Source organism: Lottia gigantea, assembly GCF_000327385.1.
Source record: "Lottia gigantea unplaced genomic scaffold LOTGIsca_16, whole genome shotgun sequence".
Classification (NCBI taxonomy): Eukaryota; Metazoa; Mollusca; class Gastropoda; family Lottiidae; genus Lottia; species Lottia gigantea.
Window position 1 is genome coordinate 1,160,009 of NW_008707965.1, and position 14,592 is coordinate 1,174,600.

The 14,592-nt window shown below is 35.8% G+C and overlaps 1 protein-coding gene across 1 annotated transcript; it reads left to right on the forward strand.

Annotated features, from left to right (window-relative positions):
• Positions 1-8,387: 8,387 nt before the first annotated feature.
• On the forward strand, positions 8,388-9,037 carry LOTGIDRAFT_112858 (hypothetical protein; the record flags this gene model as incomplete). The annotated part of the gene is made up of 2 exons (XM_009051163.1): positions 8,388-8,539; positions 8,782-9,037. Coding segments are annotated over 2 exons (408 nt in total), but the record flags the coding sequence as incomplete, so codon positions are not given.
• Positions 9,038-14,592: the final 5,555 nt, after the last annotated feature.

Sequence of the window (14,592 nt, forward strand, 5' to 3'; positions counted from 1 at the left end):
GATGCTTGAGACGGGTGCTTGACCCTTCTGCCCCCCATTTGCCTTCGCCACTGAACAGCTTTTTGTTTATTTGGAAAACTGGGAAAATCGTATAGAGCTAAAGAAAAATGTAAAAACAATTGCTTTATGTTACGTATTTTTTTTGTTACAGTAAAATATCGTGTGTTGGCAGTAAATCAAGACCAGAGTCCTACCAATCGTCCAGTTAAAGTAGATATTATCGTGAGTATTGACCGTGAATTAACAGTACTCAATTCTCGGGTAACATGATATATCCATTGCTTGTATTCTAATTTTACTTTCAATTTCTTATGCAAAATCATATTGAAACAATCTTTTTGACTTATATTTCAGATCAAAGATCAAATTACTTGACTTATATTAGTATACTTTGTGAATAAGAAATCATAAGACAATGGCATGCAATTAAAAATTCATCTTTAATATTTGTGAAATGAGAGAAAATTCAATCCAGTTCTCCGTGGTTGAAAAGTGGTACCTCGTAGAACACCTATAGTCTCATTCTATGATTGTCAAGAGATTCACTTTAAGAGAGTTCACACACCTCAAAGTGTTGTTTTATTTCAGAGTCCCAATGGTATTATCCTTGAAAGAATGGTATATAAAAATGGCGATGCCTTTAGTGCTAAAGAATTTCCTATTCCTAAAGAAGCCGAGCTAGGAGAATGGAAAATATCTGCATCGTTTGAAGATGTATGTATCTTTTCATGGATGAATTTTTCATTTAAACCAATCGTATTGAACAACAGTTGTCTTGCGTTGCTTTTAAATTAGATCCCACTGACAGGAAATTATCAAAGGGGTATTTCTACCATTAAAGTTTTGGACTAATGAGTTTTTTTTTATATTAAAATTGAAGCAGATGCTGAAAATTCATCACTGAACTTTTGTCCTTTGAAATAGCCACGATAACTCACATTAATCGGCCTTTACAGTAGCATGAACAAAATTAAATTTTCGATTATTCAACAAAATACAGATTTCTTCATTAATTTTGTAAATTTTGTTTCAGGGAACCTGTTTAAAAACTGTTCATTTCGAAGTGGATGAATATAGTAAGTTATTAATATCGTATTTATAAAACGTTTATATATGGACGCACAAATTAACACGAATAGTTTCAGTGATGGTCACAAATCTCAGTATTGTGGTGGGTTCGTTTTGCCGCATTGCCCAACTTGACACATCGTACGCAACTGCACAAGAACGACTTGTTAAACGAAACTAGAGGTTTATGATAAAATCCGGAATGGCCATTTGTTTCACATGAAACGAAATATTTTAATCTGTTGTCCTGCATCGATTTTCTTTTTATTTATAATTTGGACCTGTTAGGGAAATCGAAAAAATCGGTAAAATCTGGAATAAAATAAATACCAAGTACAAACGATCAGAACCATGATATAAAATACATAAATTCATAAAACGAAACAAGACAAGTTCAATAAATAAAATTTGTCATAACTTGCAAGAGTTATGTCCCTTCACTGCGTGCCAATAGCGTCACCCACGTAAATCAGAATTATCAAGCGAGGAGAATGTTTAAAATTTTGAGTTTTCAAAATAGAACCCTCATCGCTTACGGTTTTATATTCCGCAATACTTATTTTCCTGTGGATCTATCTGATGTCTGTACTGTCATTTTTTCTAAACAATCGCAGGTTCGTCGATTTTTGTCTCCAACTGCCGAAGGTAGCCAATCAACCCCAGCGTCTACCTTGTCCACCAGGACATTCTGGGACTTATCTGGAACCAGTGGGGGCTGAACCACTGCCGAATTATGGGGCACATCTAATACGAGAATTTTAAACTTCTCCTCGCTTGATAATTCTGAAGATTTTCACTTTCAGACATTTCAGTTGCCATACAGTAGAGGGACATAACTCTTGCGAGTTATGACCAATTTTATTTATTGAACTTGTCTTGTTTCGTTTTATGGATTTTTGTCGTTTTTGTGCAGTTGGGCATGATGCGACAAGTTGGGCAATGTGGCCACCGCCAGTATTTATACATGTAAGGTTTCAATGTATTTCTGATGAGGTACCAGTTTTTGTACACGAGGTTATTACCAAAGTATTTATCTCACGATCGCGCCTGGCTAGGGGGTTCCTTCTCTGCTATGAATGGATGTGGGGCATCGGTGAACCATTTAACAAGTGCCCCATTTTGGGGAGTTGATTTTGGTCTTGAAAATATGTAACTTGTCTCCATAAGTACTAGAAATGTACGAAAATCACATAATTCCTATAAAAATACTTCAAACTAGGAATTTTACTCACTATTGCTATTACTATTGAATATGTCTTTTCTGAGACGTCATTTTAACATTTAAACACGGATTATTCTGGACACACAGAGATTTGAAGGCTCAGATTTCAACAGTTAGCTATTAACACTATTACTGAATGGTTTAGCTGAAATCCCTTTTTCTGAGACTAAAGTATTATTGGTATAAAAAATATGAATATTCTTTTCCCGCTGATAAAGCTCAATGTCATCTATCTTATATCACTTAAAAATCCTGTTTATTCCAAGTTTGATTTTTTGATGTATTTTTCAGTTTTACCAACATTCGCGGTGTATGTCGAAGCATCAGAGAAAATCATCATGAAGTCAGCAACCTATTTCTGGATTAACATTAATGCTACGTAAGTTGGTTCTTCATAACCTTTTCCCCCGGTGTCTAGTTGCCTTCAACTGCAATCTTTTCTGCTCAACCAATAAACTGGGTTGCATTTTACGATGCTAATTTTGAGCAATTTTCTTTAGGATAGCTGGGAAAATTTTAGTTTTGCTGGAGAACGTGGAAATGTGCTAAGACAATTCTTACAATATATGTTTTAAACTTGGGTTTTTTACAGACATACATTTGATAAGGGAGTAAATGGGAAGTGTAATGTAAGAATTGGAGTTTTAGAGAAAGATGGAGCTACGTTGTTCCCAAAAACTTACACTTCACAATTACGGAAAGGAAAAACATCAATTCGTGTACCCATATCGGATTTGAAGTCCTCCTCCCTATGGTTTCCGAAACATGGAACGCCGCTGTATATCGAAACAAACGTAACGCAGACGGAGACTGGTATTGTTCAATCAGCCGCAGACAAGTCTTCCGTGTTCGCTACTAGTTTTTATAATATAGATTTGTCGAATTCTAAAAAGAATTTTAAACCTGGTCAGCCTTATCGTCTAGAGGTAGGTCTCGGCGGCCATTTTAAATTTCTTTCCTATACAGCTGATAGGATATTCCTTAAAAACACTCTTCTACTACCGTGGCAGTGCAGAACATATCTATACTAGCTATTTTACACCATTGGTTCTGTAATGTACTCCTGTCTCAACGAAATGTGTTCAATTTCAACTGCCCGAAAACAACTCCCCAGCATCTTCCACCCTTTGGTCAATAAATGCCGAAAATTTTATCTTAGTTGGTCGAAGGATTCTGTAAATGGGTTGATTTGATTTATTCATGTAGGTGAATATGAAGACTATAACAGGACAACCGAAGCCAAAATTACATCTGTATATTAAGACAAGTATAGACGGAGAATCTGATCGTAAGTATTCATTCAGGATGCGGACTGTGTAGTGATCTCGAGCACGACCACAGTTGTTTATGTCACCTACATCAGAATCAATCGTCAATACTCGAACAATGACAGTTGCGTTTCCTGTTCAGACACTTCGCTTCTTTCCTTGTCCAAGTACAAATATTGAATATTGAACAGCATCATATTGTTATTTATACCGTCAATCCTCGCTGTGTTACTGTGCGATCAGCACTTAAACAATTTGGGCCGGTTTCAGATTTTCAGAATACAACTTATTGTTTGGTTAATAAAGCTCAATTCAAAATTTTAGTTATTAACTCATCTTTGGAGTTCGTAAAACAGGCCTCTGTTCTTATGACGAGTCATAACTCATAAAAAGGATGGACAGTGTCGGTTTGCGATACAATGTCTGTTTCATCTACATAAACTCTTATCTATCTCTTCCCCATCTATTATGTTTAACCAGCTAAAACAACAGTAAGACAATGTGATAAGAATGGTCACCTAGATTTCCTGATAGATTGGATCCCAGCTCACAGCCAGAAGTTAAACATCACGGTGAGTGAGGTGCGTATATACCAGTATAGATCACATCAATTCTCTTGTCCATCTGCTTACCCATTTCTGTCCTCCTTGTCGTCTTTGGATCTCTGAAAAGAATGGAGTTTTATGCCCCTTCTCTTCGGTCTCTCTGGACCTGTAAATAGGAAGGGAGTTTTACGCCCCTTGTGTCGTTTCGATTGAATCGGGGCTGTGCAATCACACTAGTTTTTCTAGTTTTACTTCCATTGGCATTGTATTTTTTAAAATTCGGGATGCACAATCCTCCGTAGTAGTTACAAGCGAAAGAGGACCCCACAACACCACCTTGCAACTGATTTACTCTTCCGTAGCGGCGAAATAGCTTATTACATAAACGCTCATTTTATTGAAGTGGTTTAGTGTAGTAGTTTACTGTTACTTTCTGTTTCGCCAATCTTCCTGACCAGATAGATCATTTAAGACCAACTGTAAAATAAGCTCACACCATAACATGTCCTAACATCCATTTAGCTGACAGATTGTGTTAGGAACATTAGAAGTTTTCTGTGGTCGGAATGAGCTAACACATGCTTTAAATCTTTTTCTGCTTTTCGTATGCTACAAGCTGTGCACGTTAAAGATTCCCCGACAGTTGGAATTCCAAAAAGTAGGCTAATGCATACTGCATGGTGTTGCCGGTCTTCAATAGCCAAATTAGTGCAGAAGACATAAGGACATAAACCTCTATTCATTTCATTCGATTCTTTCTGCTTGTTTCCCCCTATAATTGGTGCAGGTAACATTATCTCCAAGCTGACAACTGGTTGGTTTCATCCCTTGCCTTTCCAACGATCCATGTCTCCTTATACCTGAACGTATCCTGAAAACTTGTGAAACTCTTCTAGGTGATATCTCTAGATCCAATGTTAACAGCTCAAGAATCTAAAGAATGGATTGTCACACCTTCCAGCTTTAACTCCATTTCATTGGCCAAAAATGCCAGAGACAAGGTACGTAACTCTGATTGTGATTGATCTGATTATGTTTTAATTTGAATTTCTTGTAAAGCGACTTTTATCAACTGCAAATACTACCAAGATATAAATTATACTATCAGTTGATAATAGAATAACTAACAATACATTAGTCCTAGATTAGAGAACAAACAGCCAGTTAAAGCAACACTACCTTTTAGAATGTCAAGTCTCAAACTTAGTCGACAAGTGTATACATTCATCAGTTGGACCATGTGCCATGAATAGAATCTTTATATTAAACAATATGTCCATTAAAATAAATAATTCTTCGATGCATGTTTCATAATTACTTCGTTTAATGGATTATTACCTAGTTTATTGGATTATAGGGGGATTCTGATCAGAGACACAAGAGCCAACTACATTATTGTCTTGGTGTCCATGAAGAACATTTAGTGTAGACCACACTCTCGGAATTATTCTATGTATTAGCTTTTTTTATGTTAGAAGCATATATATAATTTTTTTATATATTCTATTTTAGATTTATGAAGATATGGTAGTTAAAGTGAGTTATTCCAATGCTGTAAAACGAACTATGTTTATATTGGTAAGCTGTGTACATTGATAGCATTTTATTTACACGATATCGATACTTTTCTGCTTGAAACATTGTTTTTTAAGGACTTGGGTACAATGAGCGCTGCTGTCTTAAAGAGAAATGCACGCATTTTAACATTTCATCCAATTATAAAACTCTTGGCAGTGTAGTAGATCGCTTTGAAGCCAAACCCTTCATTGTGTCTTATAACAAAGTATGCTAATCTTGTCAAACTCGTATCATTAATGTATCAAATTGGTGGTAAATGCAAGACCTTTGCGTTCATTTGTCCGTTTTCTTAAGACAATTTTCAACAAAAAGTTTCGAATTGCTTGCAGTAACCATTGGTATGCCAAGATTCTTTCAGTAGAAAACAATAAAACGCCATGAAACTTACTCTCTGAACAAAATGTACTTCAGTCATTTTAAGGTGTAATTCCTCTTCCAGGTTCTCACTAAGGGCCAGATTGTATTTGCTGATAGTTTCCTCTCCCACCAATCTGGAGAGTCTACCATTAAAATACCAGCAAAATTTCGCGAAGAGTTGTCGCCCATGGCCAGAATTGTTACTTTCTTTCACGACTACTCGGATATTGAAGCTGAGAGCATAACGTCTGAATTTCCTTCTAAATGTCTTGAGGAGGTAGGTATATCTTATTGTTCATAAACAGAGGGGTCTCTCCCCCCCCCCCCCCCCACCCCTCGCAGCCCAAAAGGTATGTTTTTCGGGCAAAAATATCATAACTTGATTAGAAATTCGTCTGATGTAAACCTGGGGCCGTTGCATAAGCTATGTTTCAAATGGGATATGTTAATGATGAATACTCTTCTAAGAGACGATCTTCATTAAAAGATCGGTTTGGAAAATGCCCTTGAGTCGCTATACTGTATCTACTGTAATAAGTTATAGTTCAAATGGGATGTGTTAAGTGTCTCTGATAACAGCACAGATTGGAACATTTGATCACTTCAGTACATACTTTAGAAACACCTAAGGTAACAAAGAAGAGTCCTTTAAACGTCAAAACTAAAAAGGGCCACCCAGTTTATCAATTTCCTTAACCTTATAGCTCCGGTTACAACACAGTGCTCTGGGAGCTGGTCGATCGTTAAGGTCCAGTCCTAAGAAAAGAACTAGTATAAAGATAAGGGGTGGACCTAGAATGAGAGTAGGTCTTGTAGCGGTGGATTCTGCTGTTTATTTACTCAATGATGAAATATCCTTAACCAGAAATTCGGTAAGTTTAGAAATTTTATACAACCCGAAAGCGTCAACAAAAACAGACAGTAGCGAGCTAGCGTACGCGGGTTCAGAAACACTAGTCAGAAAACGCAGTGGTTAGTTTTAAGCGATCCGTTGTCGACATTTCCGCTGTCGGGTTGACCAGAGATGCGAATAGACGAGTAAAATGTGGAATTACAGTATCATCTTCTCTCGCTTCTCCTGCATTCGTCTCTTTGATTTTCAAACCCCGAATTCTGTAACATTGCTACAAAGATAAACATATGGCCCATATGTGTTTACATGCAATATGAGTCCGCTTGTCATCCATGATCTAATGATGTTGTGATGCAACTCCTGTTCTAGATCATTTGATATTCAACCAATAAAATGCTCTGTTCATTGAAATATTTCCTGAATATTTATCTATGGATAATCAGGTCTGCATTTTGATCAGATTGCCCGCATAGAGATATGCTCATTTTTGCGATTTGGTCTATTTTCTTAACTTTTTGTTATCGTACGTGGTGTTTGTCAATTTCAGTTATTCCAGCAGTTAGGACAACATGACAAAGGTCCAAAGTTGGTTCAAAGTGCGGCAGCTTCAACTGTCTTTAAGGTAAATATTCCTTCTTACCCATAATTAAATGACGGACATCGTCATTTCGGTATGTATTCACGTCACAATTTTAGAATCCATCGTGAATTTACGACAAAATTATCAATAGCCGGAAATGGTTGAAATGAAAGTTTACCCCCAGCTGCCGTATTTGTCATAGAGAGATATATAAAGGAAAAGAATCTTTTAATGTTTTATTCAGTATAAAAAGAGAATTTAGAATTCTTTTTATTGGTAATTTTGTTTACTCTTGATTATCCATTGCAGGAGAATAATTTGAAATACTATTTTAACTATGAAAAAGAACGACCAGCCTTTTTAGAGGCTGGCAAAGTTGGATCAGTCCCATACTTTAGTTCCGTACCACAGAACAGAGGTAATTAACCTGACATTTTTTCCTAAAAGATTCTAATCGGCATATTCGTAGTTTTTGGACCTTGATTAAATGTAAAAAATCTTCACAGGTACTCGTACTTAATACGAAAATTGCACAATCCCTTCAAATATACCTCATACTACTTATTTCACTTTCTATTTATATCTTCACCGGTTTCTACAAAAATAATTGGATTTCTTTTCGAATGTAGAGGACTGAAGGGTTTACAATCAACTGATAATATAACATATAACAAAACAATCTTAGATAATATAACATGTTTGTCTGGGAAACATTCGTTACCTGTTTCAATATGGAACTTGTATAAGCGTTATTGTATTCATAAAAGCAGAAACTGTGCTTTAAAATCCAATGTTTTAAGTGCTGTCTTTGGACTTTATATCCGAATCATGGGAAAAATTTTCGATCTGGTAATTAATATTCAAATATCCAAAATAACCTTCATTCCATTGTGACATTTTATTTTATTTTGGTGCTATAGGGTTCGATATGAGCTTTCCTAGAATCAATAAAGAAGTCCGACGGGAGTTAATGCCTACCAGAGTGTCCGTTTCTGATAGAATTCCTGCTAAGAAAATCAGGAAATATTTCCCAGAGTCGTGGTTATTTGAAGATCGCGTTCTCAGCAGGTCAGAATCTTTTCTTTCAATTTGTTATCAGGCTACCCTTGACCTCAAAACATGGGCCCTATGCTCGAGCTAATCACAGTGTGTTTTTGTTGGAATGTAGGAACTGTGGGCTAAGCTTATGTTTAAACGGCATTAGAAGAATTTATCAATAGAAGATTATGACTTTTATTGAACATGGCAAGTGGAAAGAATCATTTTTGTTTTATGTGTTGGTAATATTGGTATGTTACTTGTTTATACAGCCGAGGACGACTGACAGAAAAAATTACCCTCCCAGATACATTAACCACGTGGGTCATCCATGCTGTAGGTATTTCCGCTACTCGTGGTGTTTGTGTGGCGCCACCTATAGTATTCATATCGTATATGCCTTTCTTCGCCAAACTTCAACTACCACATAAGGCAGTAAGATTAGAAGAAGTTGAAGCTAGAGTTACAGTGTATAATTATAAAACATCAAACTCACGGGTAAATACACATTTTCAATATTCTTTTTAAAAATCAGAAATTATTTACATTGAATTTTGTTCATGCTGCTTCCTTATTTATTATCAAAGAATCCATTAGACATTTTGATGTTGCCAAAAGTATCAAAACTATCGCATTGTCTTAACGCCAACAAGTTTAAAACAAAAGCAACGCTAAGCTATGGTTTCTCGTTAAATCCTAATGGCTTTTTCACTATTTCAGGTGCGGCTGAATATAACAGGAGATATCGGCCTCTGTTTCCCCACGAATCGAAATCGAAATGAGCTGAATATTGAGCGAACATTTATAGTAGAGGATGAGTGGAATTTACAGTTTCAAGTGATTCCATTATTGACTGGAGATCTCACAATCCGTGTTGAAGTTCTGGATGTCTCGTTCCATGTCCATGAGGTTATCGATGTCGTAGAGAAGAAACTGTATGTCGTGGTAAGTATGGTTTGGATTTGGATTATGGTAGTGATAATACTCTATACATGTACTATATACAGGGCCGTTAAAAATTGGTTTTCAGCCATGTTTTCAACTCAAGAAGGCTTGAAAAACATTTATCTTATGTCTATCTGCGAAAAATGTCATTTCATTCAATTACTGTTTTCATAATTTTGGGTTTGATTTCACCATCATTGTTATTCAGATTATGGAAACTTACCGGACTTAAACCATGCCTGTATTTTCAGACAATTCAGTAAATGTTATAAATAGAACACCACTATGCTACGCTTCTTTCATTTACAGTCACTTGAAATATAACAATTACAAAATTTTCTATTTACGTTATATTGTTCCAGGCGGAAGGTAAAAGATTAAGAAAAACCATCACTCTTGCTCTGGACCCCGAAGGTAACCATATTAATGGTGGGAGACACGGACCTAATTTAATATTAGATGATGCACCAACGATTAACAGTACGTTTTCGTTTTTATTTTTTACTAAAGTTTACCAAACCTTTAGCTTTTTTCTTGACCATAAAGTCTAGAGAGGACAGGACCATTGTACATCATCAATAACTTTATTTACGTTTCTCCAGTATCAGTCCTCAAGAATTGCTTACTATTTTCGAAACACCTGATGCTACCTCTCTTTGGAGAAACTCCCGATTTTGCCATTCTTTTGATTTTTGATTGAAGGAATTGAACGGATTTTTGAAATAGTTAATACCGGACCAGCCTTATTTCATTTTTCAGTTCAGATCGTATCAATAGGGTATTGTATTTTTTTAATATAGATACTATAATTGGAAGTTCTAAGGTACAGAAGACAGAAATAGATTTAGCTTTACCATTAGATATCATACCAGGAACAGAAACGTGTGGTATACAGGCTTGTGGTAAGATTATATTGCTTATACACTTGTTTTAAAGAGACCAAATAATCCCCTTCAACCCTGTACCCAGAACAGAACCTTGTGGTAAGATAATATTGCTCATATCGAATAATCCCCTTCGAATGAGATCCTATCCTTCGTTTCACACTCCCTAGGAGTCGAGATGTGCCAGGGGGCTTGTGGTGAGATGTATGCTATGAGTAACACTCCGCTATACAACAATGTACCTTACTCTAGTTTATTTCATCAAGTGTCTTGCATGGAACAATTTAAAAACACTACTCCATGACGACACTATCACGATAGACTATTTATGGAAGTGATTTAAGAATATGTAACATATATATATGATGGTTTTACATATAAAAAAAGAAATTAAAATTTCTATGGTCAGCTTGTTTCAGATATATACTCGAAGGTTATCTGACAAAAGAACGTTGTCATTGGCCCAATCATAATCTAGTTTTTATACACGACAATTTGAGTAAGCATTTAAAAAAACAGTTATTAACACCATTTATATTTATACTAGGTGATTTGATGGGTGATATTATAAATGCTGCTTTATTGGGAACAGAAAATGTTTTTGTCTCGTCATTTTACGAGGCGGAGGAAGTGATTGGGAACCTTGCACCAGCAATTCATGCTCTGGAATACCTCAATTCGTCTTATTTACTACATAAAGACACCTTTCACAGAGGAAAACGTTATATAACTCAAGGTAAGTAGGGGTTGAACATCTAAAAAATTTAGGTATGTCTCAACGTCGCTTTACACCCAAGTCAATGTACACAGGTTTATCTCCAAGAAACGCTAGACTTTATTAAAACTACACAAGCTTATTCGGCTCCATTTTCAAACTATTCAGCTGATATTCAAGAAGCTTCATAGTAGTTCGGTAGCTTTCTTGACTCATTATTCATATATTTTTGACGATCATCATATTTTGATTTGCATTTCAGGAGTAGCCCGATTGATGAGATACCGAAAAGAAAGTGGGGCATTTAGTTTAAGTGAAGACTCACCATCGGCCACTTGGTAAGCCTCTAGAATAGTGAAATCTAGTTCATGTATACCATATTAGAAGTGTTAAAACAAAACCTAAAAAAACATTTGGTTTGATATTTGTGATTTAAGATAATCCTTCATGGAACAAAATATCATTCATAAGTATGTCACCGAAGGTCACACAAATAAGGTCTTTGAAATATTTTTAAAATGTTTTAGGTTCACAACATTGGTGTTGAAGACTCTCTGCCATGCGTCTCGCATCTCCTTTGTGGATACAAAGTTAATAAACGAAGGCTTCCTGTGGTTGTTAGACCAGGTAGATGAAGATGGCCGACCTAGCGAACAGGAGAACAGATTAGCTAGGGTAAATAATAACCTTTTACAGTTCAAGATAAAATATATACTTCAGCCTTATGCTCGAAAACTTAACTGAAGATCAATTCGGTCTTTCAATCATCTAAAAGGTGAATGGCTGAAAATGTTATTAAATTAAGTTTCATTATCATCATGGATGAATATCATAAAAACATAATCCAAATATTCAAACAACTTAAAAATGTTTAAAGTTTTGACGGTTGAAGGGGTAATGCTGAAAAAAAATTCGTAATCTCTCACCCCCTAGATCTTGCAAGGCTGGATTCCTGGATTACCAAACTCAAGTTGATTTGATTAATAGAATTGTTCTAACGCTCCTCTCACCATTGTTATGTTTTTGCTAATTTGTCGTTAATCTCAGTTATGGACAAAGTTGCGGACGGCTGCAATTAGCAACATCAATATTTCGTTATCATTTTTTTCTTTTACAGCCATCAGAAGAATACGATGTGATGCTGGCAGCAGAGATTTTAATCGCTCAGAAAGAATGTAACATGTCACAAACTGTAAGTTCAATCATGCCTTTCCTCGCCCGGAACCATAGTAGGAAGAAAAACTGCCATAATCCGCATCTTAGATCGAGAATTAGATAAATAAAGAATCTGTTTCTTCAAAATACTTCCTAGCGATGCTCTCTACAAGTTTTCATTTGACAATTTCTGCATTAGGTAGGTGTAGATAGGCCCAACCCACATAAAGTCTAAAACATAAGCATGTATTAAAGGAACCAGATGCCGTCAGTACAATCTCTGGAATATCTGGTTTCATCTGTTCCTTTAAAATGTTTAGAAGAAGAATTACTATGAATTTTGCAATGATTTCCAATTTTCTATTACAGTACGATCAGCAACAACTAGAAATAACACTGCTGATGTTCCTGGAGGAAGAGATGGGAAAGGTCAAGAGTCCAGTGATTTTATCCAAGATGACGTATGCTTTACAGTTAACAGAGAGTCCGGAAGTTCGGATAGCCGTGAATAAACTGGTAAAGGCCGCTAAAAATTCAACAGGTATAAGTTATATAATATCAATTTCAATAAATTTTAGCGATGTTCTGGAACAAGATGTTTGTCATACCTTAGACTTTGTGACTAGTTCGACTCGTAGTGTATATATATATATACATTTGAAAAGTTATTTGTTGGAGCAGATGAAGACAATTTTATTTTTTTACCATCAGTTCAACGATTGAATAAAACTGTTTACATTTTCGATTCAGTAGTAAATTAACGAATGCCACGGTTTAGAAAATACGATACATCGAACTGCTAACAAATTTTCCATTGTGTGCGTGTAACCAATGTATACATTTACAGAATTAACGTACTGGACAGAATCTGAAAACCAAGAAGGAACTCCATATTGGTACCGACAAGGTCCCGATGCTTTCTCTATAGAAACTACAGCTTACGCCCTCTTGGTTTATCTAAGAAACAAACATTTAAATCCTCATGCACTCGCTGATTGGTTGATACGAAAACGAAATGGAAATGGTGGATTTGTCAGTCCAACTGTAGGTTTTTCTTTCTGCGTTTTTGATCTATAATTCAATGAGGTGTCCCGAATGACATGATTTATTGACTCACTGTACTTGTTCACTTATGTTCCTCATTACCATCGATGGCACGATCTGTATATGACAACTAAAGACGACTACTTCAACCAACATTAAAGCTGTTATAACATAAACCTTGTCCCTTCCTAGCAACCATTCTTTATGCTTCGATTTTGATTTTTATAAGACCAACTAATTGTCGTTTTATTCCAGGACACCGCAGTTGCCATACAAGCTCTGGCTGAATTCTCAAAATTAAAACATTCGAGACACACTGATTTACAACTGGAGATTTCTTCAGATTCATCGTCAAATTACAATCATATTTTAGCTTTTACTACTGATAATGCTATACAGCAGAAACAGGTGCTGGATGTAAGTATATTCCGAAATGCTATACCACAGAAACAGTTGCTAGAGTAAACTGATATTGCTATACAGCAGACACAGGTGCTCGATGTAAGTATATTGCAAATGCTATACCACAGAAACAGTTGCACGAAGTAAGTATATTGATAATGCTATACAACAGAAACAGGTGCTCGATGTAAGTATATTGCAAATGCTATACCACAGAAACAGTTGCACGAAGTAAGTATATTGATAATGCTATACAACAGAAACAGGTGCCCGATGTAAGTATATTGCAAATACTATACCACAGAAACAGTTGCACGAAGTAAGTATATTGATAATGCTATACAACAGAAACAGGTGCCCGATGTAAGTATATTGCAAATACTATACCACAGAAACAGTTTCACGAAGTAAGTAAATTGCTATTGTTATACAACAGAAACAGGTGCCCGATGTAAGTATATTGATAATGCTATACAACAGAAACCTATGCTCGATGTAAGTAAATTGATAATGCTATACAACAGAAACTGGTGCCCAATATGAGTATAATGTTATACTATGGCTATTGTTGACTTTTGGATTTGAGTTGATTGAGTTTTTTTCATGTGAACATAATTGTCCCACCGACATTTATTTACAGGTTCCAGTAGGACAAAAGATTAATATTAAAACTAATGGAACCGGGTTTGGTCAGATGAAAGTGAGAGTGGAGTATAATGTGCCGACCGCCCCCAATGATAACTGTATGTATGATGTTACAGTAGAGAGAAATAGAGGAGAATATAGAACTGTGGACGATGACGAGTAAGTCTTTTTTACTACATTTAAAAGTGGCACAGTAGTTTTAAACATAAACATTGGCGGCACCAGCCTTCAATGAAAATTTTAGAAAAATTGAATTGATTTTGTGCATTCTGACACATATTTTGGAGAAAAAA